This window comes from Miscanthus floridulus, chromosome 4 (assembly GCF_019320115.1).
Source record: "Miscanthus floridulus cultivar M001 chromosome 4, ASM1932011v1, whole genome shotgun sequence".
In the NCBI taxonomy this organism is placed as follows: domain Eukaryota; kingdom Viridiplantae; phylum Streptophyta; class Magnoliopsida; order Poales; family Poaceae; genus Miscanthus; species Miscanthus floridulus.
In genome coordinates, this window is record NC_089583.1 from 62533967 (window position 1) to 62560503 (window position 26537).

The 26537-nt window shown below is 41.8% G+C and overlaps 2 protein-coding genes across 2 annotated transcripts; one reads left to right on the forward strand and one right to left on the reverse strand.

Moving 5' to 3' along the window:
* Positions 1-374: 374 nt before the first annotated feature.
* LOC136548561 (protein ALP1-like) lies at positions 375-865 on the reverse strand. The gene is made up of 2 exons (XM_066540043.1): positions 694-865; positions 375-610 (listed from the first exon to the last, which is right to left on the reverse strand). The coding sequence occupies exons 1-2, from the start codon at positions 863-865 to the stop codon at positions 375-377; spliced, it is 408 nt and encodes a 135-aa protein (XP_066396140.1).
* Positions 866-6154: 5289 nt separating this feature from the next.
* LOC136549733 (structural maintenance of chromosomes protein 6B-like) lies at positions 6155-26167 on the forward strand. The gene is made up of 28 exons (XM_066541129.1): positions 6155-6382; positions 6482-6587; positions 7034-7167; positions 8006-8061; positions 8535-8621; positions 9012-9332; positions 10020-10139; positions 10742-10876; positions 15948-16024; positions 16106-16181; positions 17603-17677; positions 17813-17917; positions 18016-18182; positions 18255-18357; positions 18490-18602; positions 19134-19338; positions 19405-19533; positions 19616-19730; positions 20991-21076; positions 21174-21269; positions 24138-24271; positions 24350-24452; positions 24788-24867; positions 24972-25050; positions 25155-25212; positions 25357-25454; positions 25541-25635; positions 25721-26167. Exons 1-28 carry the CDS (start codon positions 6274-6276, stop codon positions 25776-25778), a joined length of 3120 nt encoding a protein of 1039 aa, XP_066397226.1. The 5' UTR covers positions 6155-6273; the 3' UTR covers positions 25779-26167.
* Positions 26168-26537: the final 370 nt, after the last annotated feature.

Sequence of the window (26537 nt, forward strand, 5' to 3'; positions counted from 1 at the left end):
AGCATTGAATCATAAGAACCAAGAACATAGGCAATACCAAAGCATTAGTCTCAGCATAGTCCATGAAATAAATAATAAGTCATACACACAGTTCAATAGTACCATACAGTGACAGACTGAGTTATATTACAAAGTTGTTACAAAAATGTGGTTCAAGTCCTAGAAGTGCCCCTATTGGCCCACATGCTAGCAGAGATAGCATCTCTCCTAGCTGCCATCCCACTGCTCTCTTGGGACTGCAAGTGATTCACAGGTTGGTTGTTTATAACAACATGGGGGTTGGCTACCCATGCCTCTTCAGTTGGTACCACTTCATCAATGCCAAAGGACAGGATCTAGTTATGCAGTATGCAACAAGCTAGGACAAGCTTCACTTAGGTCTTGTAGGTGTGGAAGGGCTTATTATCTAGGATACGAAACCTATTATTCAAAGCACCAAAAGCACGCTCTATTGTCACTCTTAAGGAAGAGTGCCTTAGGTTGTACAGCTCCCTGTCATTACTAGGATATGTTCTGCTACAAAACTCAGATAGATGGTAGCGCACACCTTTGTAAGGTGGCATCAACCCAGGGCAGCATGCATAGCCTGCATCAACTAGGTAGAACTTGCCTATAGCATCAACAAGGACTGTAATCAGTTTGTGATTGCTCTAATAACACAACAATAACACATGCTATTGACAATTCAGTTACCTTCTGGTACACTCAACCCATCTTGTCTCTCAATAGCATCAGCCAGGATCAAAGCATCATGTGTTGATCCCTCCCAACCAACCAAGACATAGGTGAATTTCAGGTCAAAGTCCACATCAGCCATTAAATTTTGAGTTGGGTTACTCTTCCTACCCCTGAAGGCAGTCTGCATGTGTCTAGGCACCCTAGCCAACACATGGGTGCCATCAATAGCCCCAATGTAGTCCTAAAGAACATTTCATTACAACAAATTAGGTGTATGTGACTTAGATTGTCTACATTGACTAAAGGCAAAAAAGGTTTAGTACATTGAAATATGGGTTCCATCTGTGGCTCCTAAAAATCTTAGGGTGGGTCTCAAGGCCAGGTGGCTTGATCATCTCACTCCTAAGCTCCCCAACAACATACAACACTTGGTAGAAATGGCGGTGGACAGTCTCTATGGACCTTCTAAAACTCTAGTGGACCACCCTAAACCTTTGGTTGTGTCCAACTACATGGAGGAACATTGAAACTTGTTCCTCAACACTTGCATTTATACTGTCAAGCACAAGCCCCCTCTGCCTGAATAGATTACAGAGAGCAAAGAAAGGGACCCTACTCATCCTTAACATGGCAATGCACTCCTTATCAGTGGAGTTCTAAATCAAGTCCAAGTTCTTCCTCCTATGCTCATCTGGTACAGCCCTAGGACCATACACTATGGGTTCACCCTTACCCCTCAGTCTCTTAACTCTAGAAAACATAAAAGCCACCATGACCACAACCATTGCTGCAACCTGACTAGCCATGGTAGAGCGTTGGCTAGCTAGATCCATCTACATTCAGTTATTAGAGACAGGTTTTAGTCATCAGGCATGCCATTGCTGGCCTCAAATTGAACTGCATTCATATAAACATGGACATAAACTAGCAGGAACAACTGCTTCTATCAAAAGAAGCCACCTAGAACCTACTAATAGCATCATCGACTAGTATAAAACATTACAAAGCATCACGTGTACACTGTATCAACATGAATGAATGAACAGTAAACCCTAACCGACCAAGAACCACATAAATCATAGCAAATCGACCACAAAAGTACCAGCAGACTACTTTAAATCACCAGATCCATAACATTCGCACCTCGGTGGCCAGGGATTTGCACACAACCACCTAAAATCTCAAGATTTGGATCATCCAGCTCCACATTAAATGAGATCCACGCGAGGTAAGGTCCCAGAAGGGATATCACCTTGCTACGAGCGATGAGGAGGGACAGGAAGAAGAGGCGAGGCGGAGAGGTCCAGGCAAACAAACACCACCGCACATGAGCCGGAGAGGAGGAAGAAGAACTAGAGATGTGGAAGAAGAGGGGTCCTACATGACACCGGCCACCACCACCACCAGGCGAAGAAGAAGAAGAAGAAGGAGGCGGCGGACCAGAGCCAGAGACGCAGCAGCCACACCACCAGCACCACCTCCACCACAACGACGGCGGCGGGAGAACTCCCAAACCCTAAGCGAGGAAGGAGAGCAGAGAGAGCGAGTGAGAGTGCCGGGGGGAGGGAGGGGGGATAAATGGAGGCTAAAACCCTAGTGGCGCCGTGCGCGGAGATTTCACCACTCTCGCGCGAGCCCGTGGGGGCCAACCGGTGGGAGGCCAAAATGGCCGGGGGTTGCTTTGATAGCCGTGCGGGCCGGGTTAGGGAGGGAGGCCTGGCAAACAAACACCCCCCGTTGCAGCCCACGGGCGCACTGGCCCAGCTGGTCCAGGTAAACAAACGCACCCGTAGTAGCTGCTAGCAGGGAACTTTTTGTTCAGTGAGGACTTCCAAACCGCTATGGTTGTCATCAGCAATTGAGCATGATGCTCATCTACATGTGTGTACGTGGAACCAAAGAGTCAAAAAAAAATATGGGAATAGAAAAGGGAAGCTGAAGTAGAGCAACAAAGCACACGGAATCAGTGTCGCTCCTTGTTGATCTGAAGCTGCTCATGCCGGTGTCCCCCCTGAGCAGTTAAAAACTGTTGTTTCTTTTGCATCTATAATATAAGTATTGAGAAAGAACAAATAGGATTTTAAACATATCAAGGAAGCATTGAAACAAGGACAATCTATTACCTAGGTTTGGTCATGCACATGCGTCTACACATTATTTTTAAACAAGCAAAATGTACTGTATAGATTTCAGGCATATATTAAATCAATGAAATATTTTTGGCATTAACCTGGCAGCTGAACCAAGGCACCTAGATCAGCATTGGTTGCTAGCTAAAAAATTCAATCCAAATGCACGTGACACACGAGACACGGACGTTGCTTACGGCTCTAAATACCAGGATCCTTGCAGAGTGCCTCAAACGTGGGGTAGACAAAAAAAAAAATCAGATCGACAGAGGAGGAGAACAGCGTCAATTACCAGCACATCCAACCGCTGAGCTCGGCTGCCGCCGGCGAGAAAGCCAATCTCCGCCGGCGCACACGAACCTAGGGTTTCGTCGAGCAGAGGAGCACAAGCTCCCCAGTGGGAAGAGGCGTTGAGGAGCCCGCACGGAGGATGAGGGAGAGAGGGGGCCACCAAGCCCCTCCCTCGCCGGCGAGGCGCCCGCAGGGGCGCTGCCGCCTCATGCCCACCACCGCCTCGGGAGGGAAGGGGAGAGGGAGGGAGGAAGGGGAGGGAGAAACGGAGGTGAGATGCAGGTGAGGGAGGATGGAGGAGGAGGACGAGGAGGGTGGCCGCAGCCACCATGCCGGTCATCGCCGTCCTGTTCGCGTCGGGATGGAGAGGGAGAGAGACCGATAGAGAGAGAAGGGAAGGGCAGAAGAAGAATCTAAAAAGAGAAGTAGGAGCCGCAGTATATATTTGGTTATCCGGATTCGGACTCGAAGTAGGAGAAGCCGGAGAAGCCCACAAGAAGCACGAGAAGCCGCTTTCGTCGGAATCAGCTTCAAGAAATCTGGGCCACCCAATGCGAGATCTAACGGCCGGGAAGATTTGGGGCGACGTGGACGGGCTTCTGTGCGAGGAGCCAACGCACTTTGTAGAGTTAAAAAATATAAAATATAAAAATAATAAAAACTAGACTTAGACCATTCAATGTCCAATTGGATATTTTATTCGTTGATTTTTTGGACCGGATCTATTTGGACTTAGAATGTGCATTCAGATGAGGTCCAAAACTAGTTTTTCGTAGTGTGGAGTGCTCCTCTAGTAACGGGTCTTGTCGACTTTGTTTTAGCCCAATGCTTGTTCAGTTTTTGAATCCGATTTCACCTTAAAAATTAGGTCAATCTTTTTCTTCTAATAATATCTGCGGCAATGCTACTACCACTCTTTAAAAAAAGGTCCAAAACTAAAGTTGAATAATTGGACTCCGATTGATGTAATCCGAAATTCATTAGACTAAGATGGACAAAGTATTGCTTGCCAAGTCGTCTGCGCTGCACTCAAGATTCAAGAACAACGCCTTCCGCACAAGGAAGACGACCATGCCGACAACCACCGCGGTGGCAAGGGCGGCCATGGCAGCGCCAGACATGAGGCTGGCCTTTGCGTCGCCACACGTCTTGTCAAGCACGTCGCCACACGATGCTTACGGCTAGCACCTGGTTTTGGGAGAATATGGATGGGTGTTGCATATCAGCGTGGCTATCGATGGCGGACATGGATAGACCGTTCAACGCCACCAGGGGCGTCATCTTGGACTCATCATTCTTGCTCGAGGATCCCCGTGAGGAGGTCGACGACACGTCCACGAACTGGAGGTTCTCATTGCCGGACAAGTTGATGGCGAGTAGACTGGTGAAGCGGATCATGGTGATGCTGAGGTGGCATTGTGAGAAGTGTCGGTGGTAACGGGACGACAAACTTGTGCCTCAACACAGGGACCCATTGCTGAATGGGTTGCTGCTAAGCATAACGCTGGCCACCTACCTTAGGGTCCACTGCGGTGTGCTCAACAACCTAACGACTATGGATGGCAGCGGAGATGTACTTCGGGTATCGTCGGAACGTTCTCTTCCCTGCTACGAAGAATTCATCCTATCCCCGTCCCCGTCCCCGTCCCCGTCCCCGTTAAGTGTCTCGGGTATAGATTCTTGCCCATCCCCGTACCCATCGGGCATCGGTCGGGTAACAGATACCCGACGGGTACTGCATACCCAATAAACAAGGACACTTGGGGTCGCAGCTTTGCAATCGGAGACGTTTCTTCTTCACCCGGGTATAAGTGTCGGAGTCTCGAAAATGCCGAGGAGAAGGAGCGAGGTTGCGAGGAGGACGAGCAAAGTTGGCAGAGAGACCGAACTGAGAAAGCGAGGGGCACGAGCGCTCATGAGGCAGGCGTGCTTGTGCTGCTGGTGGAGATGGCGAGGAAAAATTGAACTAGGGTTCCTAGAACACATAAACTATATATATGATTGTTCAGATTTGGGCCAAAATACCTATGTTGAGCTTCTTTGGGCCTAATACTCGCATGACAGCTCAAATAGTCGGGTTCCACAACGGGTAACGGGGACGGGTAAACAGGGAATGTTCCCGTACCCGCTATACCCGTCGGGGATGGATTCTTGCCCATTTAAATGCCCGCGGGTAAAGATATGATTCCATCCCCGTCTCCTAATGGATCAAATACCCGTCGGGTATCGGGTATCGGGCCCCGTTGCCATCTAGCTAACGACCGCCGGCCATGGGTGATGTCATTCCCCATGGTCAAGGCCACCTACCTTAGGGTCTGCCATCGTCCGTGTCGTGGAGGTGCTAGGCATAATATCGAAAGGAAGAACACCAATACTTTGTTAATGCTATTTGTCCATGGATACCTTGGACTTCGAGTGAATGAATGGATTGGATTAGTTCTCGTTGAAGTTAGATTAAACTGTACATTGACTTCACATATTTGGATTTCTCTTGGTTTCTTCTTAATTGGATTTGGATCCATTGCTAGGTCTACATTGTAGTTTTTGAGGCTTAAATAGATGCTTAGCTCTCTAAGCAATACTGAACAAAACTACCATTTAAGTTAAAGGCTCTTACATAGATGCTTATTTATTCTTTCACCTTAAGCATATTTTAAGTGTCCATGCGTGTACTTCTTTTATTCTAAGATGTTTTTTTTTGTAGATACGTAGATTTTATTATATATTTAGATATACAATATACTTAGATATACATAAAAATATATTTAGAAAAGTCAAAACTTGTTAGAATTCGAAATAGAGGGAGTGCATTACGTTGCATACCCTACTTTTCACAGCGGTCCTCGATAGAAGTGGCAGAGAATGGAAGAAATATTTCAACTAATAATGAGTGTTATAAAAAAACTAATAATAATAAGAGAAACAAAGTTTTCTTTTTTTGCGAAGAAAAAACAAAGTTTCTTATGCAAAGAAATAATATTTGTTTAAAGTTTTTCACAAGCCCATCTTCCCCGCGGCCCGCGGCTATTTTGGGGGGTTCTGGCGGGCTTCTTCCCAGCTAAAAGCACACACGCTGCCCCCAAACAAACCGCCCGCAAAATCCTCCACTACTCATCCTTTTTCGGGTTCAAGCTTCCACCGACGAGAGAGAAGAAGCGTCGCGTGGTCGCCGGCGATGGCGGCGGGGACGATCTCCCGCATCCGGTTGGAGAACTTCATGTGCCACTCCAGCCTCCACATCGAGCTCGACCAGCACGTCAATTTCATCACCGGACAGAACGGAAGTACGCCTCCCAAACCCTAACCCCCCGTCCCTCACCCCATTTCTCGCGGTGCCTCCTGAAGAATGATGCCTTCTCTTCTCCTACGACGCGGCGGCGCAGGCGGGAAGAGCGCCATCCTCACCGCCCTCTGCGTCGCCTTCGGCTGCCGCGCTAAGAACACCCAGCGCGCCGCCTCCCTCAAGGACTTCATCAAGACCGGCTGCAGGTTGAGTTCACCTTCTCTCTTTCCTCCCCTTCTTCTTCTTTTAGACCTGAAAAAATAATTTTTAGTTAATGATTTTCTAAAGAAAGAGTTAAATCAGTTTTAGGGCTAACGACCTTTGTGGACTCTGTTACTGCGTTGAGCTGTTTGACTGTTGTCTGTCGATGTGGCTAATTGATACAGATGAGTTATGGTTATGGAGAACTGCAAATATTGTGCCACACACGTACACCTAGTATATTCCCAATATGCTCCTCAAGCTCAAGGCCTTTACAATATATTGTATTTTTAAAAAGCATAAAGAAATTTTCTTGACAGTTTTCATGCATAGTGGATAATTAATCTGCCACACATATTCTTCACCGTACAACCTTCACTTAAGGTTTCGTGTCTCCTTTTGGAACCAGCTGTAACCTGGTCTAATTTTTTCATCTTCTCTACCACTCCAGCTATGCAGCAATTACTGTAGATATTAATAACCATGGGGAAGATGCGTTTAAGCCTGAAGTATATGGGAACACTATTATATTGGAACGCAGGATTACTGAATCAACCAGTTCTACAGTTTTGAAGGATCAACATGGTAAAACTACTTGTTCTAGCCTCCCTGATTGTTGGTCGTGTTCTTCAATTGCAAGTAGCGTTTCTTGTGTGAAGTTGCTGGCACCAAGTTGTCAATTGTTGGCCGTGTTTTCATTCTAATAGTCCGTGCTATTTGCTTTAACATTATTGTAGTTTTTGATATTATTAATTATACTGCTGCCTTTGTTTAGTCACTTTTTCACTTGTTAGGTTGTTTTACAATAGAGGCTTCTCATGGTATTGAGTTCCCTCCTTTCTTTTCTTGCACTTTGCACCGCATGCCTTGCTGTTTCCAAAATTTTAATCAAAGTTGGGGCAGTGGTTCAAACATTTGGGTAATTAGCCTTATAAGTTGTGGCAACATGCAAATGCCCCTTTCAAATATTATAGACTGTTGCATTTCTCCCTTTCTTAGTTGCCACTACCTTTCTTGTGAGAAGTATCATGACCCACTTCCAAGTAGGCAAAAAATTCACATGCTCTTAAATTGTTGGCTTCATACTATGTGCTTTTAAATCGCAGACATTCTGCCCTCCCACCATTTAATTATACTCAGAGCACCCAGTTTTTATGTGTTACCCTTCATTTCCATCATATATAGCTAAAATTCTATTAAACAAGAAATGAAACACTGTATGTCTTGGATGTGAGAATGGCTTTTGGCCAGAATTACGGGCTGACATTTGAAATCGCAGTAAGTATGAATTAACCAATTGATAATTGTGGTAAATTTGCCAAACAGGACTAAGAGAATAGCTTTATTTTTTATCAGCTCTTTTAGATTTCCCCATGAATTCTTATGTTATATCAACTGTTAATGTCTGCATGTATTGGAACAGGGAGGAAGGTGGCGCATCGCAAGGATGACCTAAATGAAATAATTGAACATTTTAATGTAAGTTGCTTGTTTCTTAGAACACTCTTGTCCTTTTGACTTGCTTGGTAGTTGGTTGCCTCTTCATTGTTTGTTTTTCTGTGGAGTAGTACTGCTTCAAAATAGGCAAAATATGATCGTATGATTGTTAATGAAGTTAATAATTGCCACACTCTTGAATGCGTAAGGCACATGGTGAAGTTTTGCTATACAATACACACATCCAACATGGTACGGGAGCAAATTCAGTCAGCAATGTAGGAGCTCTGCATGCTTTGATGTTGATAATATAAGAGTATAAGACCATTTCTAGTTTCTTGAAAGCATAGTGTATATTTATGGATGCTTGTGGTGAAAAAGTTGGTGCATCATCATGAGTTCATTCTATAGATATCTAATTGTTTTCATCTTTATACCTTTCTGTTATACTTATTTGTAATGTGATTACCAGATATATGTTGTCCGCACTGTGATGCATCTGTGTGACTTTTCAGATTGAAGTTGAAAACCCTTGTGTAATTATGAGTCAAGACAAAAGCAGAGAGTTTTTACATTCAGGAAATGACAAGGACAAGTTCAAGGTAATCAAAATTTTTAGTTTCACACCACTCGTTGTGCAATTTTTAACTATGCAATGGAACATCTATGCCTTACTCATGTGCCTTTCAGTGGTCTATTATTGTCGAATCCAAATTCATGTGCCTCGCAGTGGCCTGGATATTGTATATTTTCATTCTTGCTGAATTATTTGCTGATTGCTGTTTCATGAATAAGATAATGTTCAACTTATTGATAGGCCAGATTTCAGTATATACCATACCATTTTAGATAAACTTGAGCAATTATGCTTCAGTCATTAAGTTGAGTTTAAAAGTGTGCTGCACCTGTGCATTCTGTATGCTTTCCTAATATAACTGATAACTGGCCTCATTCTAGGTTTTTACTGTTCATACCTTTCTGTTTTGCTTCAGTTCTTTTTCAAGGCTACGCTTCTTCAACAAGTGAATGACTTGCTTGCTACAATAAGAGACAACCTGTACATTGCGGACTCTATAGTTGAAGAACTGGAAGCGTCAATTAGGCCAGCGCTCAGAGAACTTGATGAAATTCAGGAGAAGATAAAGAATATGGAACATATTGAAGAAATAGCACACGAGATTGAAAACTTGAAGAAAAAGTTGGCTTGGGCATGGGTTTATGATGTTGATAAAAAGATTGGGGGACAAGAAGAGACCCTTGAAAAACTCAAAGAGCGCATCCCTGCATGCCAAGAACGAATTGATCGAAATACAGTAAGTGATACTTTAATGGGAACAATTCTGTCTCATTTTTCTTAGAGCAGTCCTGTTCTATGTATGTTGTGATATATTTGTTTTGTTATCTAACTACCTAACCTTACTCAGTCTCTAGTTGTGTACCAGTAGTGCTGGAAGAACTTCATGTTTGTCAGTCAGCATTTTACCAAATATAAATTCATAATAGACTGCTAATTTGTTTGCTTGTATTGTACTCATAGTTTTGTTAGATCAAAGGATGAATTCAAGGACACTTCTTTAATACATTTGTATGGTCACGTATGATATTTGTAATAATGAATGGAGTGGACTTCAATCAAAGCTATGTAGAAATTTTGGTAAGCTAAGTAGAGCTTCTATATTGTAAATGTGCAATGCAGGGTATAATACCATAGTTCGTATTGGTTAAGAACATTGATCTTCTGAATTTGTTCAAAACATTTGCAGTTGGTTATTTCATGGCAGTTTGAAGTCATCATTTATTCATTTACAAACTAACCTGTAGAAATGGAGTTGCCATGGTTCAAGTTTCATTCCTTCCAGTAGTTTATGTTACAATTTTCCCTACTCCCTGAGGATGTTGCAGTCATGTTGCAAAGTTTGTGTGCTAAATTAATACAGGTGTGCCAGGTCTGGAATGTTGAAATGGGTTGTTAACTGAATTGATTTTTCCTTATCTTGTAGGCCATTATAGAGGAACTGAGGAAAGAATTTATTGTGAAGAAAGAAAATTTTAGATCTTTTTTGGAGAAGACACAGGAAGCAAGGAGGATGAGGGAAAAAATGGATCATGACATTCACGAGGTATGCTGTTGGCTTAAGTAGCTTTCAGTATTGCTGTATACATTGTTTCTGATGTTTTACAACAATTACTTAAAACACATCATGAATCGTAAATAACAACCTTGGTGCTATTGCATGTGGTTTTCATAATAGATGTTTATTGTATGCATGTTCATGGCCTTATATATGAATATGAAATTGCACAACACTGCAAGTACCTATACTTCACATGTTTCAGTTTACTGATTATACTTCTCATTTTGGTGTCAATTATGATCTAAGCTTTACCTTTAGGTCATGGATAGTTGCCACGTTTTACCACTAGTCATATGATACTGTTCACATCTATCACTTGCAGGCAATCACTTGCCTCCTTACTTTTGCCATCTGAATGTGCTTATATGAGCATCCACATTGTCTATGATAAATGTATCATTTAAGAAATTCAATAGGTTACACATTGAAGTAAATTAGAATTACATGTTGCAAATTATGTGAAAATTGTCTTATTTGTGTGACAAATTTCCTGAAATTTTGAAATTCTATCTATTCCTATTAGGTACTAGATATGATTGCGCCATTACTTTGTTAGCTGTCTTCTTAATATTTATGTTCCGTTGCAGGCTGTGAAACTGAAGATGGATCTTGAGAAAGAGCATGCTCGTGGAAGACAAGTATTGAATAAAATGAATGCCCGTTTGAGACAGCTAGAGGGGCAAGTTCATGAATTTGAGCTGCAGCATATGCAACAAACTCAGGTGAATCTTTTTCTGCTAAATTTATTTTTCTTTTGAGTAAAATACACTGGCGGTCCTTAAATTTGTTGGGTGCCATCTAGGTCCATGAACTTGCAGATTGCACAAGTGCAACCCTAAACATGCTAATCTGTGTCATCTAGGTCCATGAACTTGCAGAATGTATAAGTGCATCCCTGATCTTACTAAATAGTGTCATACAGGTCCAAATTGTTAGACATATGAGAAACTATGTGTTTGTTTTTAATCTAATTTTGGAAAAAGACATCTCTAACATAGAGATGTATACCTGAGTGGGACTAGTAGTGCAAGAATTAGCCCATGTTGAATTTGTCTGTTATTGAAAGTATGACTATCGATTTACCAACGTGTTAGAGATGTATACCTGAGTGGGACTAGTAGTGCAAGAATTAGCCCATGTTGAATTTGTCTGTTATTGAAAGTATGACTATCGATTTACCAACCCGATTGTAATCCTTTTCTCTTTTTTTTTTGAAAGAACAACAGCAGGGGAAGCCCCCACTGTTAGTAATTTATTAAACCAAAAAGAACCAACTGTACAAAAGAGACAGAACAAAAAACAGCAGCAAAGAAGGAAACAGGTAGCCTGAGGCAGGCTGGACCAAACTATGTACACAAATCTATCCAAGAAAGGAAGGGAGAGCGCTTGTTTTCAGAGATCCTGTGAGCTTGTAGGCGAGCTTCATCAATGAAACCTGTTTTCCAAGCAAGGAAGGATGGTTGGCCTCAACTAAAAATGAAGTTGTTTCTTTGCTTCCAAATTTGCCAAGCACTGATGATAAAAACTTCCATGAAAAAAGGGTTTGAGAACCCCTCCGCATGATAAAAGGGTCCAAATTTGCCAAGCACTGATGATAATCCTTTTCTGTTGGTAGGGATTACACCAGAGCACCTGCTATTTCTAATAGGCCATGAAGATCATTCTGAGCGAGTCCATAAAAAGTGATCCACTTCTTCATTGGTTATAGTTGTGATAGTTATGCAAGTGGACACTGCTGTTCAATGTAGTATATCTAAATTGAATTAAAATAAACCAATAATTTCTCATATGTCTAACACTTTAGACCTAGATGACACCATTTAGTAAGATGAGGGACGCGCTTCTAAAGTCTGCAAGTTCATGGACCTAGGTGACATAGCAAGTTTAGGGATGTGCTTGTGCAATATGCCAATATGCAAGTTCATGGACCTAGATGGCACCTTAGGACAAGTTTGAGGACCACCAGTGTATGACACTTTTCTTTTAGAAAAGTAAAACAGCTAGTTGCCAACATGATTGGTTGTAGTTGGGTATGGAATTAATCAACTCTTTGAGTTTGTGCACAATCGCCCATTAATAGATCAAGCCACACATGACGTTGATTGTCTTGGTTCACATCTTGGCCTTATATCTTGAAAAAAGTTAAAGTGCACATGCACCCATATCTTACACAAATTGTTTCTTTATTGAAAATTCGAACTAAGGATGGTGCATCACACATTCCATAAACAATTAACTTACAAGATCAAGGGTGCCTGCGCCCAGATATCATGTCTCTTTTCTGTCGATCAATTTCTTATGGAATATATTTTTTTTCATAATTGTACATATTATATTCCATGATTTCCTGGGACAACTCACTGTACTCAGTTACAGACAGCTCATGGCTAGGCACCCATGCAAACTAGTATATAGCAACAGTTAAATGAGAAGATGCCTCAAATTCGTTAACTGATAGACAATAGTGATGAGGTTTAAGCTGCCAAGGCCCAAGAGGGGCACATAGAAGTTGGTGCAAAATAGCTCGGATGTGTATGGGCAGTTAGGCATTGCTGCTACAGCCACATGATTGCCATTGGTGACATGGCAGGTGGCCACACCTAAGTTTATCTCATTTTGTGTAGTTGGTGATGAAGTTCTGCATGGACTTGGGTTGAGCAACATTGTCAAGGTGTGGCCATCAATGCAGGCATCCAGCTGCATGGTGTAATGGCGCTGAAGGGGTAAATGCATGCACATAGGCCCTGACGGAGCATAATTAAGGCCAAAACCTCCCACTCCTCTTGATGCAAAACGACTCCTTAGCACCAGGTAATGCTGCATGAGATGATATGGCAGGTACCAAGTTCCTGGATGGATTTGTGGATAGAACTAGCAGGATTACTGGACAGTGAAGAGCAGGTCCAATCCGGGGAAGATGAAGTAGTTAAGGGAAATGAATTTCCCTCTATTTCAGTCACATATTCAAGGAGCACAAAGCACCAACATGCTAGTGCCAGAAGAGAACAATCAAACAATGCATCAGGACACAGCGGCCTATGTGGCCTAAAGCCTTTTCAACTCAGTATAAAATCAAAGGACCCTAAGCTCTAATTACTGCGTTAGCACATTAGGCATCAATGGCCGAATGGTTGTGACACCATCTTAGTTAAGGAAGCATTCATTGGAAGGCTCTGCATTCAAGAAGCCTGCCAAAGCTTGTCATCGGCGAGTAGCAAGCTGAGGCAGCTCATTAATCCAACATGGTCCATACCATCTTCAACCTCACATTAGTCCTCACATATTCTCATGCTTGCGTCCACTGACTGTTACCTCCTACGCATTGATCAGTTGACATCCTACACTTGCCCGCCCATTGTGTTGGCCCCACCTTGATTTCGTATCATGCTTTGCCATTGCACATAGATACAAGCTTGATATTATGGTTATTAAGTTATTACTGGAGTCAAGCTGCCAAGAGTGAAGAGACTAGTCTTTGACTTACCATCTTGCCAGCATACTTCATTGAGTTGCAGCTAATTAAGATCTGTATCTCTTTCTGCTGCTGCTGCTTCTGCTGCTGCAATGAGATTGGGTAGAAGAGCGGAGGGGATATTATCCTGGAGGGAGAGAAGAGATGGGCTGTCAATGACCTGAGGGAGGGAGGCATAAGAGTGATGCAACAGCCAGATGAAATGGATTTGAGTGCACCTCCAATTGATTTGTGCTTGGATTTGCCTTGGAGAGATCCCCTTATTCATAGGATCCTCTTAATCACAATTTGATTTATATCAATTTTCCTCGTAAACTGAACCAGTGACCTGAGTTGCTGGCAGCAAGGGAGAGGGAGGATCTAGCCCTGCCCTACCGTGGAGCAGCGGAGGAGTCGCCCGCCGGGCGACACAAGAGAGCAGAGCCTCCCCATGTCGCTTCCTGTGGGGGATATGACCCCCGGTATCCACAAGACAAGACATGGGCCGCACCATCAGAGGTGGCCCAGCCCACAAGATCAAGGCGTGTACGGCACTGGTCGACGTGCACCGCAAAATATTGTATAGTACCAAATAGGATATTTTCATTGTAACCCTACCCCTCCAGAGTATATAAGGAGAGGCAGGGGTCCCTTAGTCTACAGCTACTACATCTCAATACAATACACCAAAGACACAGGACGTAGGGTATTACGTCGATCAGACGGCCCGAACCTGTCTAAATCGCTGTCTTTACGCCTTGTGTCACCATCTGGTTCCTATCACGCGCACCTCCACCGATCAATCTACCTTTGTGGGATACCCCTCGGAGGACTGCCTAGCATCTTTTGTCGACACTTCCCCAACCAGGCCTGCGCCAGATCTGCTCGCCGCCATAGCCACTTGTGAAGCTCCATGAAATCAAACAAATAGGCCACTACGGGGAGAGATGGCCCCTCTGCCGGTGTTCTCGCAGTCTGCCAGGCTTCCGGCCATCTGCTCCGGCGACAGAGGAAGCAGGGAGAGGGGAGCGGTGGCGGCCGCGGATTTGGGGTGTTACTTTGGGGTGCCACCTGAGGCGCCCTTTTGGATGACGCGGGAGCCTCTCCAGCCCAGACTTGTTGATGATTTAGATATTATAAATAGCATTTATAGTAAATGGGTTACCTTTGGGATTAAGGTATCGTAGTCCAATACCCAAACATGAGACACATGATGAATACAGGTTCAGGCCTGCTGAAGTATAATAGCCCAATGTCATGTGTTCTTTTTCTTCATTATTGATGAACTGGTTACAGTGTAGATGTCTATACTTAGTTACAAGGGTCTGGGCTTGATGCTGCTAGACTACGATCTCGGTGAGATCGGGATGGTGATCTCAGCAAGGTTAGGTCTTGAGTTCGATTCAGAATTCCTTGTCCCCTGAAGGTCTCCTCCTGTAATGTGTTAGACTATATAACACATATCTCTAATAATATATTTTTTTCACGAACTACGCAGGAGAGCTGCGCGTCATTTCATTAAGGTAGAAAAAACAGTACACGAGTCCAGAAGGACCCAAACCCAAGTACAAAGAGCAAACACACACACACCACACCTCATGAACTAATCTAGATACTCGCCACAAAGAACAAGAAAAACGACCAGCGACCAAAGGGCCTAAGCACCAAGGGCCAGCAACCTGGGCATGAGCTCTTGGAGCTTTGAAGCCCCTGCTGAACACCAGAGACCACCCTCCATGCTCACAGCCCTCAGCACCACCTGAAGACTCGGCCTCGAATTCTCGAACACGCAATCATTGCGGTGCTTCTAGATCTCCCATGCCACCAAGATTATTAAGGAGTTGAAGCCCTTACGCGCTTCCTTTGGTACAGCTCTGATAACTTTTCTCCACCATCCAGAGAAACGACCCACTGAAAGATCAGGTGCTAGTCCGTGTCTTCACTCGATAGGAGTTTTCTCCTTGTTAGCCAAGGCTCTACCTTCTGTTTTGTGTTGCCCCTGCTCTAGTGCTGATTACGAACCCTGGACATACTTATCCACGTCCTGGATTAGGTGGGATCTGTCAGTTACATTCCCAAGATATTCATTATTGGATGTAATATGCTTGGTTGGTGGGCCTGAACCACAGCTGTATATCCTATGCTGGCATATACCCCTTATTGGGATTTTGAATTTTTAGTCTTTTATTAATATTTGATTTGATATACTCCAGCAGTCAGCACTAATGTGTTACATCCCTTTTGGTTTCTTTTGATATTCATTTGGCTTTGGAACCTTCACTTTTCTTTTGGAACTTCCCATAATTCTATCTCATTTGAATCCTTTCTATATGAAATCGAAGGCTGAAGTATCTCAAGTTGAGGATAGCATACGGGAATTACAGCAGGAGATAAACTCTGCCCAATTAAATGCTACAAGGTAGTTTTTCCTCCTAATTACTTTTGCTTTAGGTGACACCAGGTTTGCTTATTGGATGTTTGATTCTGCTGTGTCATCCAGGTTAAATGAGGAAGGAAGGAAATTATCTGAAGAACTACAGGGCATTATTAAAAACATCGGTGACATCGGAAAAGAGGTATTTATAATTTTTTGCCTTCCAAACTAGGTCTGCCAAGAGTGGCTTATTCATTGCAATTTTTTTATGGTTCTCAAATGTACCACAAGAAAACCAGCTTTCTGCACAACTTTGTCATCTTGAGCACCATCTCAGGAAGCATACTAGCCAACCTAACAGTGACATTGATGTGTCTCTGTTGCCAATGGACAATGCCCATTGTTCTTTGGTGTGTGTTGTAAGTGTTAAAGGAGTGAAGTGATCCACAATTGGAGCTTTAGGGTTCTAAGTTGATTAAAAAATAGCTATTGAGGTTTAGAAAGCTGCTCATGCCCTTTTAAGGGGTTCTATGAGTCGTAGACTCTTCTTCTTAATATAATGATGATACACAACTCTCCTGCGTGTTTGAAAAAAAAGGTTTAGAAAGCAACCATAATACTTGATGGCAATATAAAAGAGAACCGAGACCTAAGTCAAATCTCGTTTAAGCTGAAAACGATACGGCAATATGGCATATAGAGGTAAATATGTAACCATCAATGGCATATAGAGGTAAATATGTCAAACCATCAATCAGAGAATGATTTGAATAGCCACAACTATCTGCACCATATAATTTTTTCCCATGGAGAGTTGTATATCATTATACTCCATCTGCTTTTAGTTGATGCCTAAGCTCTGGACACTGAGACCAAGGAGATTACTAATTGGCATTGCAGTACGGCGCATCGTGGCTTCAGTGCCCAGCACGCTTGGCCATCATCACGCGTCTCAAAACTGTTGCTCTGGGCTTGCCAACTCCCGCACGGTAATGTTCTGAGTGATCCATGCTACTCAACGACTTGGGATTTATTCAGTTTGGACCCCAGGGCAGATCGAGTGGTTGGGTCACAGTGCATTCAATCTCTGAGCAAAATCAAAGCGTCATCCGTCTTGCTTGAGGCACAATGGGTGCCTGCAATCCTGCATCTCCTATGGGACAATTGATTTCAGAAACTTTTTTTATACCCTTATGCACTTATCAGAAATAAGATGGAAGGAGTGTTATTAAGCAGAAAAAAGGGGCAAGAGCCTTGACAAACACACTCACATGTACACAATTTGGTGTTTGATTACATGCACACTCTTGAAAACATTGAACAACCAAAAAAAAAAAGCATTGAACAACCTTGACCTAACCAAGGGGAAAAGAGGACTCCTACCGACTGCTCTGCGGGCCAAGGACAAGGAAAAATGAGATGCCCCTAGCCCTGGCCAAACCCCAAAAGTATAACTCCTCCCTAGTGAGCAACATTGTTTTGGTTTAGGGGAATAATTTGAGTAGTCACAATTATCTTCACCGCATGCAATTTTGGCTGTGTTGCTATTGTTTATGCTTTCGGCCTCTTTGTCTTGGATCCTTGTGGTATTGTACTGTATATTCTGTTGCATGTACTTCGCAGATAGAAGAAGATGGACGTAGGTTCAATCAACTGAAATGTCAAATTGATGATCTACGACGACGCCAACATGATAAAGTAATATCCGATGCTTCATTAAGCATTAAATATTTCTACTATGATAATGCTCTGTGTATTTTTTTTTTTACTTTTTCAGTAGCAGCTATTTGGTTGTATAAATTAATTGTAGCAACTAGTGATGCTCCTTTGCAGGTGACAGCCTTCGGAGGAGATAGAGTTCTGAGACTCTATAAATCAGTAGAGAAACACAAGAATAGATTCAAATGCCCTCCTGTTGGTCCAATAGGACATCATGTGGTATGCCATAACTATCTTTGGTTGTTGTCTTGTCTCTTTTGATTACTATACCTGTTCACTACAGGTTTCACTACCTTGCTTTGTTTGCTTTGATGCAGCAACTGGCAAGCGATTCCTGGTCTGTTGCAATTGATTATGCACTTGGGAAGTTATTAGATGCTTTCATTGTCTCATGTCATAAGGATTCACTACTTTTACGAGAATGTGCGAAAGAAGTGAACTACCACAACCTTCAAATTATTATATATGACTTCACTAAACCACGGTAAGACGATAAGGTGTTTTTTTTGTTCATCTTTGGTTGTCTCAGATGAATTCTTATTCCATCTTTGAATAGGATTGACATTCCAGATCATTTGCTTCCTTCAACACCACACCCGACAGTACTTTCAGTTATCCATTCAGAAAATCCTACTATACTAAATGTATTAGTGGATCAGGTAATGCGTCATGTACACTTCACAAATTTGTTTATTTATAGATGTCAATCACCGTTCCTTTTTTTCTTTGGGCTCACATGCTTCAGTTTTAATAATAGTTTTGAGACGTTCCTAAAAAAGTCGCTATTTCAGGGACATGCAGAGAGACAGGTCCTAGTTCAAGATTATAAAACTGGAAAATCTGTTGCATTTGATCAGAGGATACGAAATCTGAAGGAAGTATATGCTTCTGATGGTTGCAAAATGTATGTCTCATTGGCACTGTTGTTTTTTGTTATTTGGATCATGTTTTGGTCACGCTCTTCTCCACTCTGGCATTTATCTAGTTTTTGTTAAGAAACGTATGTGTCTAGAATTTTTTTTTTCAGATTACTCCCTTCCATTTGTGTAATTTACCATCTAAACATTCACTTGGTAGTTTTCCGCCTGTTGAGGTTTTAAGAGAGATCAACTCCAACTGGCTGACTTTTTTTTTCCCTTGTGAGTATGGTGAGAAGTCTAAAATGCTATAATATGATTTCTTTTGACCCCTTACATAAACATCACTGTGTCGATGAACACCTTTATCGAGATCATTGGTCTCTCAGATGTTCACGTGATTAACTTTCGTTGTTATAAGTTGCATTAAGTTTGGCTGTGGAAGTGGTTATATTGTGGACAAATGGACATTGGAAGTCTAGGATACAAATTGGCAACCTTCAAAAGTCATTTGCTGTTCTAAAGTGTCTTCCAGAAAAGAAATGATGAGTTCTTGATTCTGTTTCAATTGATTGCAGGTTTTATAGAGGTTCTGTTGAGACCACTCTTCCTCCAAGTGGGAATTGGAGAGCTGGTCGTTTGTGCACTTCTCTAGAAGAAAAAATAACTGAAATGGAGCAGGAAGCTACTGAAATTAGGCAAATAAACTCAGAGAGGTTGGATCGCAAAAGGAAATTAGTTGCTGATCGAGAAAGCATCGATTTGGAATTAAGACGTTTAAAGGTAAAATTCAAATTGATGTGCAGGTTCCTTATAAGTTTTCTGATAGCAACCCCTCATGTTCCACAGAAAAAAAGAGAAAATGAGGAGTTGAATCTGGAGCGTAAAAAGGCGCAGTTGGATGACACCAAGAAAATTTCTATTGACAATAGTCATGCTGCTGCTGTGGATACCTCTGAGCTAGTAGCTGAAATGATGGTTCTCGATTGCCACTTTACTGCATTGCAACCAATCATTATCTACGCTAGCATCTCATCAGTTTACTGTCTTAATTCTGCAGGAAGTGAAGGAAAACATTGGGAACCAAGAATTAGCTCTGCAGAAAATTAATTTGGAACTTGCAGATGCTTTGCAAGAAGAGAATAATAGAAGAGCTTCTTATCAGGACTTCATTGGTAACATCTATTTCCTTTAATGTTGACTTAACTCTTCTTCAAACTTTGTCATACTTTACTGTCATAATAGAGCCATGTGGTCATAACAACCTCAAGCTATGAATAGTTGGTGGTGGGTTTGTTGTGTTTGTTGCCAGTAAGGTCAAATTTAAGCAACAATAAAATTTGGAAAAAGATCTATATACTTGGAAGCAAAGAGATTTGACTATGTGAAATACATTTCCTATATCTCAGGAAAATTTCTATGTATCGCTTCTTTTACCAGTAGATTTTACATTGGTTGTAGGAGTAGAACACCATTCACATTACAATAATATATATATTTCTGGATGGTTTGTGAAGAAGGGGACAATATTTCCTCCCATAACCTTGCTCTGTAGACAATACTTTAAGCCATATGTAAATGCTTAGAGTCTAGCCAGGGGTGTTGTATTATGATTTTAGGTTGTGGTGTGGGTGCTCCAATTAAGCCAACCTGTTCTGTCAGGGCCACCAGTTGCAATTTCAAAAATTCTCTTGTTATCCATAACATGTATTTTTACAATGGGATTGGTGTGATACAGGTCTTTGTCAAGAGATGAAATGATGCATGCACAACTTTTGGACCTTTTCGATTTGTTTACTGCAGTTTTTCCACTTTGTTTATTTCACTAAACACAATATTCTATTTAATATTTAGATTGTAGAACAAGTTATTTTTTTTTAATCTTTCTTAAACTTGTTTGAACACCAATGTATATCTGTTCCATCAGTTTTTTATTTTGACCCGCAAAGAAAACATAATATTTGGATTGCCAACTTGTTTTTGCTTTATTTCTACAATTTGTTCTGAATAAGAGTTGGGCAAAACTTTGGAGTGAAAAATTCAGGGATCTTGTTGAACTATAAGTGAATTGCCCACCTCTCCCCATCAGCTTAAGCTTTTGGGTTGAGCTAGTTGGTGCATGCAACTCAATACGGTATCAAAGTCTTGAGTTCGAATCCTGGTTAGCGTAATACTATAAAATAATTGTTGCTCACTCCTATTCTACGTCAGAGGGCTGAGGGAGCCTCCACATGAGGGGGAGTGTTGAACTATGAGTGAATTGCCCACTTCTCCCATCAACTTAAGCTTTTGGGTTTAACTGGTCGGTGCATGCAACTCAATAAATTTAATTCTTCCTTCAATCCTGTATCCTGCTTTTAAAGAAATATCTCTGCACTCTGCTTCCCTGTGCTAAATTCTTTAATATATACTAAATGCTAAAAACATTATTCCAGAGTCTGCACGTGCTGAAATGGAGACTATTAGCAATGCTGAGCATGACTTGCAGCTTGTTGAAGGAAAAATACATGATGCTGAGCAGGTTTTACTTACTGTTCTGACACCTTGTAGGCTTTCATGGCATACTGTTCTTGACACTTGTGGTCATGGTACTACATTGTATTTTTGAACCTTTTCAGGAGAAGGCTCACTATGAAGTTGTTATGGAAACGAAGGTTTTAGGTCCTATTAGAACAACTGAATCAGAGTTGACAGATCTTCAACAGCTTCATCAGGTTATTGCTCTTTTACTGGCAATAATCCTTTGCTCAAACCCCCTCTTTTTTATGTGTAGTTATGTCGCACCATCAAAATATATACATTCTGATATTTAGCACCCTTTAGTAAGAGAGTCCCATTTAGTGACTTTTAGTAGCGGCCGGTACTCTAGTCAAATCGACTTTGTCCTTACAAGGAGGGATAAACGAACATGCGTGGATTGTAACGTGATACCTAGAGAATGTGTGTTCGCTCAACATAAGCTGGTGGTGGCTGACTTCCGCTTTCTGGTGCAAGCTCGTGGGAACAAACAAGCTAGGGTTGCTAGAACGAAGTGGTGGAAATTAGAAGGGGAGGCATCAAAGGTCTTTAAGGAAAATGTCATTGAAGAGAGCCCTTGGAATGATGAAGGCGATGCAAGCAGCATGTGGGAGAAGATGACAACATGTGTTCGGAAGGTTGCTTCAGAGGTGCTTGGAGTGACCAAAGGGAGCGGATGCGACTCGAAAAACACTTGGTGGTGGAATGAAGATGTGCAAAAGGCTATTAAGGAAAAGGAGTGCTATAAGCGCTTGTATCATGACAGGTGTGCAAACAGCATAGAGAAATACAAGGTGGCAAAGAAGACTGCAAAACGAGCTGTGAGTGGGGCAAAGGGGTGGGCCTATGAAGACCTTTACCGACGTTTGAGTACGAAGGAAGGAGAGAAGGACATTTATAGGATGGCTAGTGCTCGCGATAGGAAGACAAGGGACTTCAACCAAGTCAAGTGCATAAAGGATGAGAGAGAGCAGCTCTTGGTGAAGGAGGATGAGATCAGACATAGATGACAAGAGTATTTTGATAAATTGTTCAATGGTGAGAACGAGAACACCACCGTTCAGCTGGACGACTCGTTTGATGACACTAACAGGCGCTTTGTGCAAAAGATTCAAGAATCGGAGGTCAGAGAAGTCTTGAAAATGATGAAAGGGGGTAAAGCGATGGGTCCTGATGGTATCCCAATCAAGGTGTGGAGATGTCTCGGGGATATAGCTATAGTATGGCTAACCAAGATGTTCAATAATATCTTTTGATCGAACAAGATGCCTGAGGAGTGAAGAAGAAGCATATTGGTATCAATCTACAAAAACAAAGGAGATATCCAAAGTTGTACTAATTATCGGGGAATTAAGTTGATGAGCCACACTATGAAGTTATGAGAGAGTCATCGAGCAGCGCCTGCGAGGAACGACGCAGATATCAACAAACCAATTTGGTTTCATTCCCGTAAGGTCAACCACAGAAGCAATCTTCTTAATAAGACAGGTTATAGAGCGGTTTAGAGAGCAGAAGAAGGACCTCCACTTGGTTTTCATTGACTTGGAAAAGACTTATGACAAGATACCAATAAATGTTATGTGGTGTTCTTTGGATAAACATAAAGTTCCATCAAAGACATCAAGGACATGTACAACAATGTTGTGACTAGTGTTTGAACAAACGATGGTAACACAGATTACTTCCCAATTAAAATTGGACTTCATCAAGGGTCAGCCTTAAGCCCGTATCTCTTTGCCTTGGTAATGGATGAGGTTACCAGGAACATACAAGGGGGATATTCTTTGGTGTATGTTGTTCGCTGATGATATAGTGTTAAGTGGACGAAAGCCAGGCGGGAGTAAATAGGAAACTAGAGTTATGGCGGCAGACCCTTGAGTCTAAAGGTTTTAGATTGAGCAGAACTAAAACCGAATACATAAGATGCGACTTTGGTGGAGTTGTACAGGAGGAGGGAGATGTGAGTTTGGAAGGTCAAGTAGTGCCTAAGGATACCTTTCGATATCTGGGATCGATGCTACAGAGGGATAGAGATATTGATGCAGACGTTAGCCATAGAATCAAAGCAGGGTGCTCAAGTGGCGACAAGCTTCTGGCATTCTCTGTGACAAGAGGGTACCACAAAAGCTAAAAGGCAAGTGCTATAGAACGGCGATTAGACCGGCTATGTTGTATGGAGCAGAATATTTGCCTACAAAGATTCGATATGTTCAACAACTGAGTGTTGCACAAATACGTATGTTGCGATGGATTTGCGGTCACACAAGAATGGACCGAGTTCGGAACGATGATATACGTGATCGTCTAGAGGTAGCACCAATTGAAGAAAAGCTTGTCCAACATCGGATGAGGTGGTTTGGCCATGTCCAAAGGAGACCTCCAGAGGCACCAGAGCATTGTGGAGTTCTAAGCCAAGCTAATAATATGAGAGGTAGAGGAAGACTGAAATTGACATGGGGAGGCAATAAAAAGAGATTTGAAAGCTTGGGATATACCTAGAGATCTATGTTTGAATATGAGTACTTGGAAAGTAGCTATTGAAGTGCCTGAACCGTGACTTGGGGCTCTTGGTGGGTTTCAACTCTAGTCTACCCTAACTTGCTTGGGACTGAAAGGCTATCTTATTGTTGTTGTTGATATTTAGCACCCTTGTGTTTGAACACAGAACTTCCTTAGAGATTTTGTATTCTGCATATTATCTATTTAGTGCATAGGTCAGTTGTACATGAAATATACTGTTCTAAAAGCAGCAACTATATATTGCATTTGTAAAAGACAATAGAGAGATTTAAATTACAGTCATGTGCTCAGTTTTTTTTTTTTGAGTACTAGTCATGTGCTCTGTACTATGCATCTAAACTGAGCACACTGAATCTAAACTGAGTCATGTGCTCAGTTTAGATGCATAGTAGACATTGAAAGACTTAGAAAAGCTGTTAAGAATTTCGAGCTGCTAGCCACCAAATTTTCCTTGTGCCACGTACCACTTTGCTTCAAATTTCAGTTGGATGGAGGGGGTTTATTTGACTCACAATGTCCAGTATTGACTGTATATTCTCTCGCAGGAGTATTTTGAAAAGGCTTCAACAATTTGTGCTGAGAGTGAAGTGGAAGCTCTTGGGGGTGTTGATGGATCCATAGAACAATTAAGTGCTCGTATTACGAAATTAAAGCAGAAATTTCAGCAAGAAAGCAGGAGGTCTGACCATCGTTTGTGCATGTCCATAATATATAAACAATGAGTTCTGATACTTTCTCCTAAAAAATATTTGTGCAGATATACTGAAACCATTGACGATCTGAGAGCACTGCATGACAAAAAGGGACAGAAGATCTTGAGAAAACAACAAATGTATGCAGGTTTTAGGGACAAATTAAATGTAAGTTCCATGCAATTTTCCTGATATCTTCATTCTTTGTAGATGCACATGCACATGGTTTTAAAAGGCTTGCTTGATTTATATTTCCCATCAACAGGTAAAGGGTTGTGATTTGATAACAACTGTTCATTTTTAGTTGTGGATACATACAATATGCAAGCCAAATCTGCATGACTTGTGCAATGGTATTGATTTGTAGGCGTATTGAAGTAATAATAATGACTGGCAGCTCTCATGCCAATTTGAGAAGAAAAACGATAATGGTGTTAGATATACCAGTTCATGTGTGATGCACTCAAAATGGATCTGTTTTTAGCCCATTTATTGCTCTGTAGGCATGTCAAAAGGCATTGGACTTGCGATGGAAGAAGTTCCAGAGAAATGCGGGTCTTTTGAAGCGTCAGCTTACGTGGCTGTAAGTTCCTTGCTACGCTCATCACCAAATTTTCTTCCAGGTCTTCCTATGAATTATGGAATATGATTATCCCTGAGTCTTGGCTGCCTTTCCACATATGAAAGGTTCAATGAGCACCTGGGAAAGAAAGGTATCAGTGGGCACATCAATGTAGACTATAAGAACGAAGTTCTGTCTGTTGAGGTGAGTTACTTTCACAAGATTTCCTTTTTCTAATGTTTTACCTAAATGCATACATGATTGGTTTTGGACCACTCTAAATAAAATGATTATGGTGTTCACTGTAGCTGACAATGCCTCAAGATGCGTCTCGTGATACCATTAGAGACACTAGAGGACTTTCAGGTAGTTGCAGCTTCCAATAGTCTAGTTAATTAAACAAGTTTTGTTTATTCTTGAGAACATTGGTAAAGAAATACGTGTTCTTTGTTTAGTGTTATCTGATTGTATAACTTTAGTAACTTCTGTTTGTGCTGTCATTCTATCCAGGTGGAGAGCGATCTTTCTCAACCCTTTGCTTCACCTTATCTCTTCATGGAATGACAGAAGCACCATTTCGGGCCATGGATGAGTTTGATGTATTCATGGTGAGCAATCATCTGGCCTTTGCTATTATCTTTGTCCATTTAATAACAGAACAAACTTGGTAACTGGTGCCATATGAATTTGGCAGGATGCGGTGAGCCGCAAAATAAGCTTAGACACCCTAGTAGAATTTGCTGTTGAACAAGGGTCTCAATGGATATTTATAACCCCTCATGATATCAGGTTTGTCAATATAACATCAGTATAACCACAGTTGTTTTGAGCTCTATTCTGTTTTGTAATTTCTCATTCCTTATCTTTTCCTCAGCATGGTGAAGGCTGGGGATAGGATCAAGAAGCAGCAAATGGCTGCCCCTCGTGGTTGACAGTGTTGAGTACCCCTGGTCCTTGTTCCTTGGACATGGGGTTGAATCTGCTACTTTATATTTTGTTTGTAGTTTGCATATAGCTCATTTTGAGATGTACCTAAGCATGGTCTGGTCTAGAGCTTGCCCCTGGGCAGCATCAGCAGTTCTGTAGTTGCATTGCTGTTTGGACATGGTCCGACTGTGCAATGTTAATTAGTGGTTGATGCATGTCTTGAAATCGTTGGGCCATTAAATGAACAAACTGTGGCTGTAAATGAACAAATTGCGGCTGCAGATGTTCGATGAAGTTAGCCCCGACTGAACTGGGACACCTGTGGAGATTTGAGCCTTTGTTGTCCAGTCTACCAGATTAATTCCAAGCGTATGGTAACTAATCACTTTTTCAAGGGTACATTAATTGAATGGGAATTATGTTTTTAGTGGAAGATGAATATATTCTCATAGTATATTATGACTTCTATATAGATTTTTACTTAAAAGGGAGGTTTGGTTCTGTAGCATTAAAATATCATAAGATTTGAAAAAATACCATTGACATACTATCGAATAGGGATGAAAGTGAAATTGAAAAATATCGATTGCCTCAAGGCTTGTTTTCGAGGTTTTATTGTGTTTTTGACAAAATGTTGTGAAACGATGCCATTTGAGGATTAGACAGTTTTACTCTTAAAGGGTATGTCTTTTGAGAATAGCCGTGTTCCTTTGTGACACCTTTTTTGCTAGTATATTTCAGACATCAATGAATGTAACAGTTCT

Bases quoted from the DNA above. Each gene is read 5' to 3' on its own strand.
- LOC136549733 (XM_066541129.1), top strand. From the start codon at position 6,274: ATGGCGGCGGGGACGATCTCCCGCATCCGGTTGGAGAACTTCATGTGC. The intron at 8,062-8,534 runs GTAAGTTGCTTG...GTGACTTTTCAG, and splicing joins AAATAATTGAACATTTTAAT to ATTGAAGTTGAAAACCCTTG. The intron at 21,270-24,137 runs GTTATTGCTCTT...ATTCTCTCGCAG, and splicing joins ATCTTCAACAGCTTCATCAG to GAGTATTTTGAAAAGGCTTC.
- LOC136548561 (XM_066540043.1), bottom strand. From the start codon at position 865: ATGCAGACTGCCTTCAGGGGTAGGAAGAGTAACCCAACTCAAAATTTA. The intron at 611-693 runs GTAACTGAATTG...TTGATGCTATAG, and splicing joins TGGGTTGAGTGTACCAGAAG to GCAAGTTCTACCTAGTTGAT.